Source organism: Schistocerca nitens, chromosome 2, assembly GCF_023898315.1.
Source record: "Schistocerca nitens isolate TAMUIC-IGC-003100 chromosome 2, iqSchNite1.1, whole genome shotgun sequence".
Classification (NCBI taxonomy): Eukaryota; Metazoa; Arthropoda; class Insecta; order Orthoptera; family Acrididae; genus Schistocerca; species Schistocerca nitens.
The window spans coordinates 260,655,750-260,671,420 of NC_064615.1; the positions used below are offsets into that span (position 1 = coordinate 260,655,750).

Consider the following 15,671-nt stretch of genomic DNA (forward strand, 5'->3'; position numbering starts at 1 on the left):
GGCGCACGAGCGATGGGATACAGCATCCGAGGTAGCGATGAAGTGAGGATTTTCCCGTACTCGCCATTTCACGAGTGGGCCGTGAATATCAGGAATCCGGTAAAACATCACATCTCCGATATCGCTGCGGCCGGAAAAAGATCCTGCAATAACGGGCCCAACGACGACTGAAGAGAATCTTTCAACGTGACAGAAGTGCAACCCTTCCGCAAATTGCTGCAGATTTCACTGCTGGGCCATCAGCAAGTGTCAGCGTGCGAACCATTCAACGAAACATCACCGATATGGGCTTTCGGAGCCGAAGGCCCACTCGTGTATCCTTGATGACTGCACGACACAAAGCTTGTCGCCTCGCATGGGCCTCTCAGCACCGACATTGGACTGTTGATGACTGGAAGCATCTTGCCTGGTCGGACGAGTCTCGTTTCAAATTGTATCGTGCGGATGGACATTTACGGATACGGAGGTAACTTCATGAATCCATGGACCCTGCATGTCAGCAGGGAACTGTTCAAGCTGGTGGAGGCTCCGTATGGTGTGGGGCGTGTGCAGTTGAAGTGATACGTGGCACCTGATACGCCTAGTTACGACTCTGACAGGTGACTCGTACTCGGAAACATTTTGTATGGTCACCTTATAACACTAACGTGCTACGAAACACGCTAATGTTACCCTCTGGGAGGATTTCAAAGTTCGACCCAGCACGTGTCTAATGGAAAGGGGTATCGGACTATAATTTCGAATTTTGCGGAGTTAACAGTAAAACCAAACGGCCCTTAACACTGCGAGTTAACAGAAGTGGTAAAATTATAAAAGAATGGAAAAAATGAACGGTCGTCAGCATAAGTAGGCATAATTTGGAAATATATATTTGAGAAAATTGGATATTAATTATTGAAGTTACTTTTGTTGAGATTTCCCTTTGAATAGCAAACAGGATACAAACTAACACAGTGCACTCTGTACTGTGTGTAGCAGCAGTTTCCAATAGCACACACACCAGTAAATCATGGGGAGCAAAATTGCTGCGAGCTCGTACTAATGGCTTATGACTGTGGCATTACACACCCAATCACACTGATACTAAATGCTATTCGTCAGCAGAAACACATGTTTAAATGCCTAAATGCAAATTTGACCTAATGTCAGTAAAAATTTTTTTTATATAATCGAGGACTGTGGCGTTGCACGCCCAGCCTTACTGATGCTGATGGTTAACTTCTGTTCTTTCATTAATCAGTGTTCGACAATGTCGGTTGAACACACCTGTACACTAACTTAATTTTAAGTACAAAATTTTTAAACACTGCTGCCTTTCTTTCTCTCAACCATTATGCTTTGCTAAGACTATGTAATTTGACACAATATACGTGCATGTACATCGTTCCATTGTATTTATGGCGTTATATGCCAAATTTATAAAAAAGGTCCTTGGAAACCTAACACTTCGCCTGATACTTTTGTAGTACCACGATTAACGTGTTACATCACGTTATGTTACTACCTACATATAAGCAGATTTGCCAAAGTCTTTATTTGCATGTTCGGTCACGTGATAGGTACGGTAGGCTATAATGTCTCTATCGACGAAACTTTCAAGACCACCAACAGCGGGAACACCAGTACCACCTCGTACAATGGCTACAGTTAACCATCCGTTGCCATGGGTAAAAGAATCATTAATGTCAATGCTGAAGTTCACTCTACATCCACGAAAGACACATGGTCCGTCGACAAGTGCAGTAGCAGCAATGTTCTTCACAGTATTCTTCTTCTTGTCAGCAGCAGATGTGGTGAATTCGATGTTCTCAATTGTTTTGTAGATTGTTTGACGCGAACGTCGACGGTACCTTCTGTACCGCTGGGGTCAAAGGCCTACCCAGTTTCTAACTACCCTATGCAATTTTTGTTAATGCTATCTTCATTACTGCTACTAATGCTATGTTAATTCAAATTCATCTACTTTTAAGTTTTTAGGCGCTGTTGCCTTTATTGATGCTTAGTCATAGTGATGTACTCTCCACGATGTTACAGATCATTCCTGTAAATGGTCACACATACGTTTATTAATTAACCAGATAAAGTTGGAGCAATGTATTCAAACCTGAGAAACAATTTTGCCGAGTAATAGCTATTCTTTCTCACGGACTCTGAATCTGTTATAGGGGTATCGGTCTGCTCAGAAGTAAGTTCGGTTACACATTACGCCATTAAAGGTTTTAATGGTTATATTAATCCAATTCCTAATGCAACGTTAGCCACTGTTATGTATCTATGTTTCCACGTGCGCATGTGGATGACTATCAGCGATGCTCGGTACACAGCTGCTCGCCGCGTTTAGTTCCGGTTCAGCTGTCGCGGCCTACCGACCTCATCCGCGCAGTGGGGCGTGCTGTTTCTCTTCAGCCCAAGTAACGTAAATTTATGACTAGTTAGTACGGTGCTACAATTTTATACTTGACATGGCAAAACTTTGGCATGCAGCAGTTTAGTGTCACTCGCTTCTGAAGAAGGCCAAATTATTTTGGCTGAAACCTGGGTAAAGTTTGGTTTCTATTTGCAACTGAGGCTGACGTGTTACACGTTCAATTATCACAGTTTCTGACAGGGCTGCACAATGTTAAAAATTCTTAAGCTTTTGTGAGATTTATAAAGAGCAAGTTCAAATGCTTTTGTGAGGTTTATAAAGAGCCCAGAAAAAGAGTGTTTCTCACTATATATACTCATAATGTAGTCAGTGAATGCGAAAATTGCTGCATTTACTGATCTATTTTTATGGACATTTTCAAGCATGGTCGCCTACTGACAGCACCAGTCTTTAGCCATCAGGGCTCAATAATTTCCATGTCCTCCTTAGTCACACTTGACGAGGCTTACAAACACTCAAGCAGTACTCGACAATAGCTTGTTCATGCTGGAATCTGAGCTTCTTTCTCAACCGTTATTTCTCAAAAAAAAGGTAGGGCGTCTCGGATGATATATTTCCATAAACCTGAGGAGTATCTGTAGGGATCTTACGAATAAAGTTACGATCATGCGGCATAGAGAATAAAATGCTTTCTCCATGTTGTTTCCACGTCAGAAGAATCATTTACTCATCGCGGAAGACAAAGAAGTAGCCACTTAAATATGCACAAAATATCCATTTAGCCACAACCTGTTGTGATTTTAATCCCATCTTCAGCTTAACCATATTTTTCCTTTAAAAAAAGTTAAATTTGTACTTCCAGCATTTAGAATAATGCTGTACTGGAAAGAAGGGTATGAAAAGAAGGATATGGATATTTTTTCAATTTACTATTTACTTAACTTTTTCCTTTACTGTTGAGGGTTTCAGGTATGTGTCATCCGTCTTTAGATAATTAACATCCATAGATAATTTAATATTTTAGAACTACAACTCTAATTTTAAAATGCCGAAATTCCTTGTGTAAATTAGTTGTTATGTACATGGGCATGACGAACCGAGCTTGGTCGCTATCTTTAATTTGTGAATCCTTTTGTTACAACAGAGACTTATAAAACCGATGATTGGTGTGTGTATTGGCATTTCTGTTTCAGTGTTGAAGTATCACCTCAATGTTTATTTTCAGGAGCAATTGCTGTGTTGTGGTACGTCGTATGGTTCATGTGTATCGCTGAGGACCCTTTAGAAGACAAAAGAATCACCAGTCAAGAACTTGAATTCATACAGTCTTGTCTTGGAGAAGACAGAAAGACGGTATGTATATTTTACCACATTTTCTCCTGTATTCTCGACTCCTTGGGGTGGATCACTAGTCCACTACTATTCTTGCCTTACATGTATTACCTATAATTTTATTTAATCGGGAGGCAGAGTTATTCTTGGTTTCAGATGGACAATCATTGTTGTGAAGCCAATCAAAGAAGTATCGACAGAGAAAGTGGCAAATGAAATTTTTGTGGGAGCTACAGATTGGTTTTACACTAAAGGGCTAGCTCTAAACCTTGAAAACCAGTTTTGTGCTGTCAAAAATAATAACAGAACACATCTTTCTTTCAAAATGGAAAAAAAGTATTTATATATCTACATGCTGACCATTTACAGTTTTTTTTCTGTAAAAAGTATTAACTATCTCTATTCAAGAATCCCTCTGCGGTATGGAAAAACATTGGTAATCTTCATTTGAAAACGCTTCTGCTGTCTATCAGACATTTTATTTCAGTGGGGAGTATGTCAAAGAGTTTTATAGCTGTATATTTCACACCTTTATGTGCCAAAGATTCATTAAAGGGTAACACTCTATTAGTCTCAAATTCAGATGGATTCATATTAACTTATTTCTTCCATCGCTTCTTGCTAGAACAGCTTGATGGTTATAAATGAAAAGGAAGAGGAATCATCGCAAAATAAATGAGTGTCTGTGTCCGTATGCTCTTAATTGCAGCAAGATTAAAGTTGTTGTTGTTCTGACACATTATCATAGAAATTGAAATAAAGTTCTCTTCGTTCTACCTGTCCTTTATCCTTATCTATATTACATAAAAAAGACTACACATTGATCTTGCCAAAAACTGAGAAGCGATTCTTTTTGGTGTTGTAGCCGACAACTGCAATAACAGAATTTATTGACAATCATGATACAATAACTTAATGCAGGAAAAATAGATGAATAGAAAGGAGCTCAGTATGGAAAGCACTGGAAAACTGTGAGGATTAAGTGAAGTGTAGAAGAGCGGAAATACTGAACTGTGTTTGGTCTTTTAGTATTAAATCAAGACTATGGACTAGATGCTTGTTGATTCCCAGAGCTTCTAACAGGTTGAGTTTCTCGCCTTTATTAGCTAAGTGAAGGACATGGGACTGTAGTTGGTAGCTGTGAGCCTCATTCAGCACATGCTCAGCAAATCTGGTGTATTGAGCAACCTCCAACTGCGTTCATGCTCAGCCAACCTACTTGCTATATCTCTGCCTAGTTGACCAATATAAGACTTAGCACAATCAGGACAAGTAATTTTATATACCCCACTGTTGACTAATAACTGGACGTTATCTTCACTATTGAAAGAACACAAGGCTGTTGTATTCCTCACATAGTAGCAAATCCTATTATTGCAAGATTTCAGTGTCCAACTTTCCTTTGAAAGCTTCGTTGAGTATGGGAACAAATCAGAGACGATCCTATAAGACATCAGTGAATGAATATTCAAAATATTTTAACTTACTGACTTAAATGAAGGGCTTATTTCAATAGTGGTATAAGTCCATTTTTGTTCATATTGAGGTCTAGAGCCCTAAAGTTAAATGAGCGCTGAAAAATCTGCAGTTGAGATACCAGAAATATTCAAGCATACGGCTTCTTGCTAGAGATGAACCTTTCTTTCTGTTTCTTTGGCTCATTAATTTCAGAAGCATTATAGACAGAAAAGTGGAGGTAATGGACTTGTACCACTATTGAAATAAGCCCTTCATATATCCACGGAGTTTGCTTTTATTTTTATGGCAAGACTAGCTGAAATTAAACGTTTTAACATGTCTGTTATATGATTTTTTCCATTTTAAGTTTTCATCAATATGTACACCTAAGGACATAGAATTTCCAAATCAGTTTATTATTTCTTGTCTCTTTGGCTCATAAATGTGTGAAATATACAGCTACAAAACTCTTTGACAAAAGTCCCCATTGAAATAAAATGTCTGATAGACAGTAGAAGTGTTTTCAAATTCTGATTTTATCCATACTGGATGAGAGGTCGTGGTTGTGAATGTCAATGTTAAAAAATATACCGGCTCAACCACTTGTTTATAGTATAAAACACTAAGATTGACGCGTTTCGGAAGTCAAGCTTCCATCATCAGAATAATAAAAAGTAAAAGAACCTGTTAAAACTCGCTAAAATGGAACATGCACCAGGCACATTAAAATTGATAATAAAATTAAAACTTCGTGGCTACTCTCCTTGTTGCAGCCGTGTCTTCCAAGATGAATCTCCACATAGTCGTCAAAATATAAAAAACTCTAAAATGGTGTCGCCTATGGTGTTCAACATCTAACCACGACACTCGTGTTTGGCTACGTGGTGTGTGGTATCAACGAAGACGCACGGGCGGTTTGCGACGATAGAGGAGAGAGCCATGTAGTTAGATGTCTCCTCAGAAACTGACGGTCTCCCACTCCTTTGTTCGTCGTGAACAGCCGCAAACTCTCTACACCTCTTACGGACATTTTTGACATCCATGCACGACTCACCAGACACTTCCATCAATTGGCGATGGATTTCAATCGCAGTGTCCTTTGCGTTCAAAAACCGAATAACTGCGCGCAATTCGCACTTGGCGGTAACATCCAACGGGAGCTCCATTCTCAACGGCTGCCAAGCCAAGACTGGGCGCCTCAGCGCGGCTTGCGCATGTTTACACACAGCGCGTGAAGCACTCTTCATAACAGTGTGACCAACTGCCACACAAACAGAGTTCTGCACTTATAAAAAATAGGAGACCTTACTTTTGGGATTACCCTCGTAGCTAGATGAAACTTGGACCACACATAGAAAGAACTACAACAGTATAGTACAGAAGGTAACTGAAAGACATACGCAATGAGACGAACAGAAATGACACTTTTATTGAAAGACAGTAATTACAGGCAAGTCATCACGATGTATGATGGTCCCCTGCACATTACAGTCGGCAGGACATGGTTCTTAATAGGGTGTGTGATCACCATGGGCAGCAGTACATGCTCTGCAACGTGCTCCCATATCGGTCAAAAAAGTTGGTAACGAGTTTTGTTAGAATGGCGTTCCATTCCTCTACTAGCGCGGCTGACAGCTGCTGGATGGTCGTTGGCGCATTTAGACGTGCCACAGTACGTCTCCCCAAGGCATCCCACACGTGCGCGATGGGTTTTGAGTCGCGCCAATGGGCAGACCACTCCATTCGCCAAATATCTTCTTTGTCGAAGAGCTCCTTGCGGGATTTCAAAGAAACATGTGATATGGTGGCCCTCAACTACGTATCCTCAGACTCAGAGTTGAAATATTAAAACTTTTAACTGGTTTCGTTGTCTAGGGGCTGTGATACGTAGTTGCCGCATTACAACCCAAATACTGTTGAATCTACAGTATACAATACGAATATACACATGAATCGAATGGTCGAAGGTTCCTATTACTCGGCAATTGCGAATTTTGAATGTTACATAGAAATTTATAAATAAAAGATTGCAATTCAGTAAAATCTGCAGGTACTATTTTAACGAGTTCAAATGATGAGTACGATAGCAGAAGTATCTTTAAGAATGCCTTCTATTACTGTAAAACACTTATTGCTGTCGGTGGTTCAGCAATTAAATAAAATACAAGTTGAATAACAGGGAAACAATAGATTCCTACTTCACGTAATTAGTTATGAACAACAACATAGCTCGCGAGATATTCACTTTTAAACGCATACTACGTCTTCACTGCAGAAGCCACGGAAGTGTCACAAGCGCATAAGTCGGCACTACGAAATATATCTATCTCCCGCGACCACGTGCAAACTGCTCCACACTCTCCAAGCCTTTCTCGCCACTCTGCGTCCGTCGCGCTGTACTGTCCACGACTCCGTGTTCTGTGCGCCTGTCCCTCGCGCCGCACTGTTCAGAACTCTCCCGAGTCCTCTCCCGTACTGTCCAGGACTCTCCCCGTGTCCTGGGTAGCGATCGCTGTGACTGGCTAGAGCACTCCCACCATGGCTCCAAGCCAACGCACACTCACAAACACATTGAAACACATTCGAAATGCTGGATTTACATTTAGATAACTTGAAATTAAATAAATAGTCCTATGGCTGGACCATAAACACGCTGTAACACACATTATTAAATACATAAACAAATAAAATAAACATGTATCAAAGGAATAGAAACAAAAGGTAGGCCAGTAGCGTAATGTCTCTGCGCTTTCTAAAACACAGTAAATATTTAACCAATTTCTTCATGAATAGGATATATCAGATATAAACAAAGAGATAGACGAACAAATATATTTATAAGCATGCTGCCACCGTTTTTTCGTGTCACTGTGGAGTACTTATGGCCTGACGCGATCAATAGTAATCGGCCACTTTGACCTCCAATAACTCACGTACTATTGAAGTTGCATGCCTGTAATTCATACCAATTTAGGTTTACACTAACAGCTTTCAAAAGACACGTCGATCGACAAAATCGGATGAACCGTTTAGATTTCGGTAATTCGTTGCTGGGTTTTACTTGTATAATTTACAGTCAGACACTAAACTTTAAACTAATAAAGATATTGAAAATCTGATTACACCATCAGAATTGTCGTGCAAATAATGGTAACATACATGTTTCTTTTTAAGGTATCATTTGTCCTCTGGCTATTATTAATTTCTATATGAACTGTGAAATGTCTGCCATTATGGTTTCACAAAGTCCACCGTCTTTGGCGCTACCGTCATACGAACCTCCTTCATCGACACAAAGCACAGTCCTCGCCACAGCGTCAACGTGGAATTCCCAGCCACACGGCCTGGACCATGCGCTGGGGCTACCCCTATCGTCCGGCACCACTCGGTCGGCCTGCCGAGCGGCCGGCGCGGCCACGCCAACTCCGAACTCAATATTTTCAGGGCGCCACAGCTCGCCCGTTACCTCACGTCCTCCACCTGTGCTGTTCGTTGCAGTCGCGCACCGTCATCCATAAAAATGAAGTCAGGGACGAATGCACCCGTGAAAAGAGGCACATGGGGAAGGAGTCACACTAACGATGATCGATGAGCGTACAATGGTCAAAGGTTTGGAGATCAGCAAGTTGATGCAAGTATATGCCTCCCCACATCATAACACCTAGACTACTAAAACGGTCATATTCGACAATTTTCCTGGCCGCGTTAAGTGTTCCCACCAGTCGCCATATGAGGGTACGTCCAGCACCGTCGAACAGGCTCGTGTTGGTGGTCCAGGTGTAATGGTGTGGGGAGGCATAACGTTGCATCGGCGTACTAAATCTTTGAGCTCGGAGCACGCAACTGTCATCGTTTTTGTGACACCGTACTCCGTCCCCATGTGCGTCTCTACAGGCCCTGACTTCATTCTTATGGATGACAATGCGAGACCACGTCGAACAGCGCAGCTAGAGCGGCTCTTGGGACGAGAGATATTCGGCGAATGGGTTGACGTGCCTTTCCTCCCGACGTGAATCTTATCGAGCACGTATGGCGTGCCTTGGGGAACCATACTGCGGCACGTCCACATTCGCCAACGACCATCCAGCAGGAACGCCCTACCATACGAACTTACCACCCTGTTGGCCAGCAAGGAAGCACGTTGCGGTGACAGACACATAATCCAAAAACCACTTTCGTCCATAAGTTTTCCACAGTAATGTAGTTGTAGAAGGCGATTTATTTGTCTGCACCTACGCATATGATAACAGATGTTGATTTCGAAACTTCTGTTCATGTAACTTAGGTGGACACCCACTAAAAGCACAGTTACGATTTTGGATGAAAAATATATTTCCACAGAAAAAATACCTGGACGAATACCAGGACCCAAATGGCACACAAATTCAACTATTTTTGGTTCTAGAATGAAAGATAAATACGTCTTTGAAAAAAATTGTCATATAAAATCATCAAGTCTACAATGTTATTATTACAGTACTATACATGTACGCATACAATTAAATTTTTCTTGAAAACACCAAGTTTTAAGTTGTTTAGCTCCTTTAGTACTTCTTCTGGTAAAACCTCACATGGTGAAGCAAAAATTCTAACAAGGGAAACACCCCATCGCAGCCCCCTAAGATTTAGTGGTAAGGTGGCCCATTGGATAGCCCGTCAGAAACTGATCAAGCATGAAACAGGAAGAAGATGACTGAACTGTGGAAAAAAGAGGCAAAACGGAAACAGTTAACGGTCCAAGATCACTATCAGCGACAACCAGCGAACTGGTTGAGCATGGCGGCGTGGTTATGCGGACTGCAAAGGTGAAGATCTGGGTTCAAACCTCCCTCGTAGCACCCTCCCTTTTCATTCTTTCTTAAAAATTATGAGCTGTCCGCCTGGTCGTTGATGTATCCGTTCCCTGTATTCAAATTTGTGTCTTTATCATGGTGCAACGTATGTTTGCAACAGCGACGTATAACGAAAGGACGTCCAGACGTACGTACCTCCTATTCGTTCTACAAATGTACCGCATGTTATGCCTCTTGTGTTCCGTTTAGGAAGTTTTGACTCGAATTCCTTTGTTCTACTATAGCTCACACCCGTTTACTTGATGTTTCCATTTATGTCTATGAGACATCTCGCCAGCTCTCACTATTCATCACATTTACTTGCGACGTTAATATATTCTTACCACATGACTCGCATTCTATAACAAGTGTACAGTACGACAATTGCCAAGACCACAGAAGGAGAACGGACACGTCAATGATGGGACGGACAGTTCACAAATTGCGAAGGAAAAAAAAAACGGCTCTGAGAGAGAGTTGAACACAGATTACCCGCTTTGCAGTCCAACACTGTGACCACAGGGCCACGACGCAGTTGCTCTAGCAAGTCACTCGATGTTGCACTTCTTGAGCTTCGCCTGTTCACTATTTCTGTTTTGCTTCTTTTTTCACAGTTCAGTGCATCTTCTTCCTGTTTTCATACTTGATCTGTGTTCATCTGTGGACGGGTTGTCCACTGGGCCATTTTACCACTAAATACGGTGGAGGGGGCGGGGGGGGGGGGGGAGGGGGGAGGGTCTGCGAGGGGGAGTTTCCCTTCGTTGAAACAAACCTCTGACATGGGCATGCTGAACACAGTGAATTGGCAGATTCATGAAAACAGATGATCATACCACTGAACCCCATTTACAAAATTTCGAGAATCAATGAAGAATCCAGGAACATACTGCAGCCTCTTAAGTATCGTTCCTGCGGGGACTGAAGACAGGACTTGACTAATTACAGCACGCATTAAGTCATAATTCCCGTGCTGCATACAGAAAACCCAAAATGTCATAAATGGCAAGTACCATCGGCCATGCATTACACAGTGGTTTGAATGAATAACTATATGGAGACTGAAAACGAATAGCCTCAGTTAATTGACGCCGGCCGGTGTGGCCGTGCGGTCTAGGCGCTTCAGTCTGGAACCGAGTGACCGCTCCGGTCGCAGGTTCGAATCCTGCCTCGGGCATGGATGTGTGTGATGTCCTTAGATTAGTTAGGTTTAAGTAGTTCTAAGTTCTAGGGGACTGATGACCACAGATGTTAAGTCCCATAGTGCTCAGAGCCATTTGAACCATTTGAGTTAATTGACATGCCATGAAAATCTTGTAACGTGTTTATTTTCTTCTGAATGTGTTTCTTTTGCTTGCCGTGGTCTCCACTTATGTTATCACTGAAGTTCTATTAGGTTGATAACATAAAACACGTGCGGCTGTGCGGTGTGGCTGCACGGTTAGAGGCTCCATGTCAGGAAATGCATTGCCCCTCGCGCCGGAGGTTCGAGCACTCCCTCGGGCATGTGTGTGTGTGTGTTGTCCTTAGCGTAAGTTAGTTTAAGTAGTGTTTAAATCTAGGGACCGATGACTTCACAGTTTGGTCCCTCAGGAATTCACATTCATTTGAACATTTTTGAAAGCTTAATATTGTGTAACACTCAATATAACAGCGACAAACCTACTCCCAACAAGATACTTTTCTATTGCAGTACCTCATGTCGCACAACAAACTACGGATCGATAACGATAGAAGCTGAACTAATGAATTACAATTTATGCTAAGACAGGGACATGAACCTGGACCTCCTGCTTACTAGGCAGATGTGCTATTCACAACATTACCCTGCTGTTGAGGCTAACACAGCCGCACACGGTACCGAAGTCCAATGCCCTCCCTAACACAAGCTTCAGTTCACACCTCATCCCATCTTGATTTAAGAAGTGGAAAATCAAGATGGGCTGAGGTCTGAATTGAAGTTTGTGTTATGGAGGGTGTTGGACTAGGGTAATACACGCAACTTTGTTAACCACCGTGGTAGAGTGGTGTAGTGGACAGCACCTCCGCCTAGTAAGCAGGAGGCCCGGGTTCATATCCTTGGGACGAATTTTAATTCATACTTCAGCTTCTGTTCTCATCGAAGATAAAGTTGAGACTCAATACGTCTCCAAGAAAATGTAATTTCGAACTATGGATCGTTTATGGAGGATGACTATGACAATGAAAAGGTCTGTCAGCTTTCCTTTCAGATTTCTTTCTCTCTTTCTCTCTCTCTCTGTCTGTCTCTTTCAATGCTGCTGCTAGTGTTTTATCTGTCGCTTCTCTGTCTTCGACTTAATTCGTTTCTTTTAGTCGCCAATAAGCAGTTCATCTAATCGCGAATACGAAATTTTTGGCTTATGGCTGACGTCTTCCTAACAAAACATGAAAGTTTCCAATACAGAGATTGCACATACCTCTGTTTATTCTCGTTAACTGCCTGTTTCATAGGTCAGAACTGAACGTGTCAGTATGATGTGAAACTGGTTAGCTTTACAACTTTAATACATACAGTGATTAATACTTATTTTTGGACAGTCTCTCTGTCTCTCAGAACACACACACACACACACACACACACACACACACACGCACACACATATACAACCATATTATTACACAGTCGGAAATTATTATTTGGAGTTTGTGTTTGAAGTTAAATATATTATCTATTATATTCTTTACATCACATGGGTAGGTGGTCAAAAATTTTTATAGCTAAAAGCCTCACTCCTTTCTATACCACATTTACGCTAAGCGATGACCACGGTAAGTAATTTCTTCATACAGTACTACATTCATTAATGTTACGGTAGTTTTGAAACTGTGAATGTTGACAGCAAAAATTCACAAGGTAAAAATCGTCTTCCGATGGTGTGAGACGTAATAATACCAATTCATGTTGGTTACCTGGCCCCAAAACCACCGGATATCAATGACATTTATGTCGTATGGTATGTCAAAATGGTTCAAATGGCTCTGAGCACTATGGGACTTAACATCTGAGATCATCAGTCCCCTAGAACTTAGAACTACTTAAACCTAACTAACCTAAGGACGTCACACACATCCATGCCCGAGGCAGGATTCGAACCTGCGACCCTGAAGCGCCTAGAATCGCTCGGCCACCGCGGCCGGCTATGGTATGTCAAACACCACTTCAGAACTCTGAAAGCATCCCATTGTAATCTAAAAAAAAAACCTGCTAGGGCAGCTGCTGTTGACTAGATCGGGTCAGGTACAACAGATTTGTGGAATCTTTGCCACGATCATCAGCAAGAACCGACGCATTTGCAGCAATGGGATGGCGTGGTTGTCCGCGACAGCTTGCACTACTGTAGTGACTGACAGAGCCGTTCCCGTCTACAACTTTTTAAGATTCTGTAAATAGATAACGGCCTTTTCTCGTTACCATATCAGTACTAACGACTCTGTTTTGTTCCACTCATTGTGAAAAACCGCTCGTGTTAACGATACCGAGCCCGGAAATGTCAGATGGATATTTTCATCACTCATTAGCTATTGCTAGGGGGAAGCCGTTCACACACAGGGAAACGCAGAATCCGTTTAACGAAAATCGAAGCCACACATGTTCTGCCGAATTCAATAGTATAAATGAAACAAAACAGTCCCAGAAGTGATGCTCACACATAAATGAAGTAATGTTTAGATAGCTCGTACACGTTGTACACTCAATATGATCAAAGCCATAAAGAAATAAATCAACTCTCAGCTTTGAATAATTTCAGCAACCGGCATATCCCCCAGTAGATACAATGCAGTCGCGAAATCTTACATTCACAGACGATTTTAGTGGTGTCGTATGCTTCTGCCTGTTGCACAATTGGTCAACGGGCATTCTAAACAGTGAAAACTCGAACAATCTGTGCCCAAACATGCTCAACAGAAGGGAGCTCTACGATGAGAGGTGCCGACTGGCCGCCGTGTCATCCTCCGACAGAGGCATTTGGATGTGCTGTGGAGAGGCATGTGGTTAGTGCACAGCTCCATCTGCAGTTGTCAGCTTTCCCAGCCTTGGAGCCGTTACTTCTCATTCAAGTAGCTCGTCGATTAGCCTCACGAAGTTGAGTGCACCCCGTTTTAGTCCTCCCTTCAGGTAAAAATGCCTGGCAATACCAGGATCTGAACCTGAATCCTGCACATGGCAGTCAGATGCTCTAACCATTCAACTGCATTGGTAAACAAAGCTCGCTGGAGGACACGAAACGTGAAAAATCTTGTAAACATGATGCAGAAAGAATGCAGAGGGCTGTTGTCCTGCTGGAAGGGCACATCTTCCTGACGCCGCAGGCACGGCAACTAAAAGGGCTGTCTAATGTTCTGGATGTATTCTGTACTATACAGCGTTTCCTCGACGCGTTCATTAAAGACCTCGACTTCCCACATTGTTTAGCCTAGAGCTGGCCCCGTATGTCGATTCCTAACACAAACAGGCTGGTGCTGAGCAATTCATTGCCCTAAAAAATGACACACCGAGACAGAATGTAGCCTCACAACTAAATCGTCTATTGGCTTTCATACCTCCATTTGGTCTTACGCTACTCCACTTGAAAAGGGCTGCTCGATGGTGAGATACAGCCCTCAAACCTCTGCTTCCCACAGACAGTTCTGATAGTATTGCGATGGTAAATAACGGTTACTGCTGAGTAGTTGTTCTTCTGAACAGCATCCCATAGGAGCAACCAGTTGCTTCTTTAATTTACGACTACTCGTACTTACATACTTGGACTACACATGGCTGTGTTTAAAAAGAGTAGCTCGAAGTAGTCATAGGGTGAAGCCGTACACGTCTACATTCATATCCCACAATTAATTCACTGCAAATAATAACCTGTAGCTCTGACCCTGCAGTCAAAACGTCTGTGCATTGGCTAGAATTGAGAACTAATAAAATGTACAGGAATACAAAATAAGTTAAATGAATAATTTAATAAGAAAGGTTCAGTTCTAACGTGTGTAATTGCTGTAGAGGACCGAGAATTATAATACAATATTTATTCAAGAAAGCACATCTCAAATAAGCGGGAAGTGTTCCTGTGATATTCAGTTAAAACACAGAATGGAGCGCCGGTCGGAGTGGCCGAGCGGTTCTAGGCACTTCAGTCTGGAACCGCACGACCGCTACGGTCGCAGGTCCGAGTCCTGCCTCGGGCATGGATGTGTGTGATGTCCTTAGGTTAGTTAGGTTTAAGTAGTTCTAAGTTCTAGGGCACTGATGACCTCAGATGTTAAGTCCCATAGTGCTCAGAGCCATTTGAACCACAGACAGGAAACACTTATCAAACGCAGTGAAGCTTAGTTCAGAGGGTTATGAGAATGGTAGTAAAATCCCCAATCAAAGAAACGCGAAAACTAACTCAGTTTCGTAATAACAATATACGAAATGTTCACCGGTTCCAAACAGTTCATAGTTCAACGTGATAATTTACAAATTATTACACACGCTACAATGAACAGTGATTCATATTTTGTCTATCCTCAGTTCCATAATACAACTGGTAAAAGTTAGAGTCCTACTTTGGAGCACATACAGACGTCTCGAAATATAAATTCCCTTCAGAAGTTAATCTGTGTTAGCGGCCGTTAACTGCCCAGAGTCAAACACCTCCACGATTGAATACCACTCGTTACCTCAGGCAGGT

General features: G+C 42.1%; 1 protein-coding gene across 2 annotated transcripts in view; it reads left to right on the top strand.

Moving 5' to 3' along the window:
- LOC126234347 (vesicular glutamate transporter 2.1-like) overlaps positions 1–15,671 on the top strand; it is a 165,970-nt gene that overhangs the window by 123,666 nt on the left and 26,633 nt on the right. For both annotated transcript variants that reach the window (XM_049943032.1, XM_049943033.1), the window contains one exon: positions 3,594–3,721. In XM_049943032.1, the coding sequence (XP_049798989.1) occupies positions 3,594–3,721 (128 nt within the window). The remainder of the gene's footprint in view (positions 1–3,593; positions 3,722–15,671) is intronic.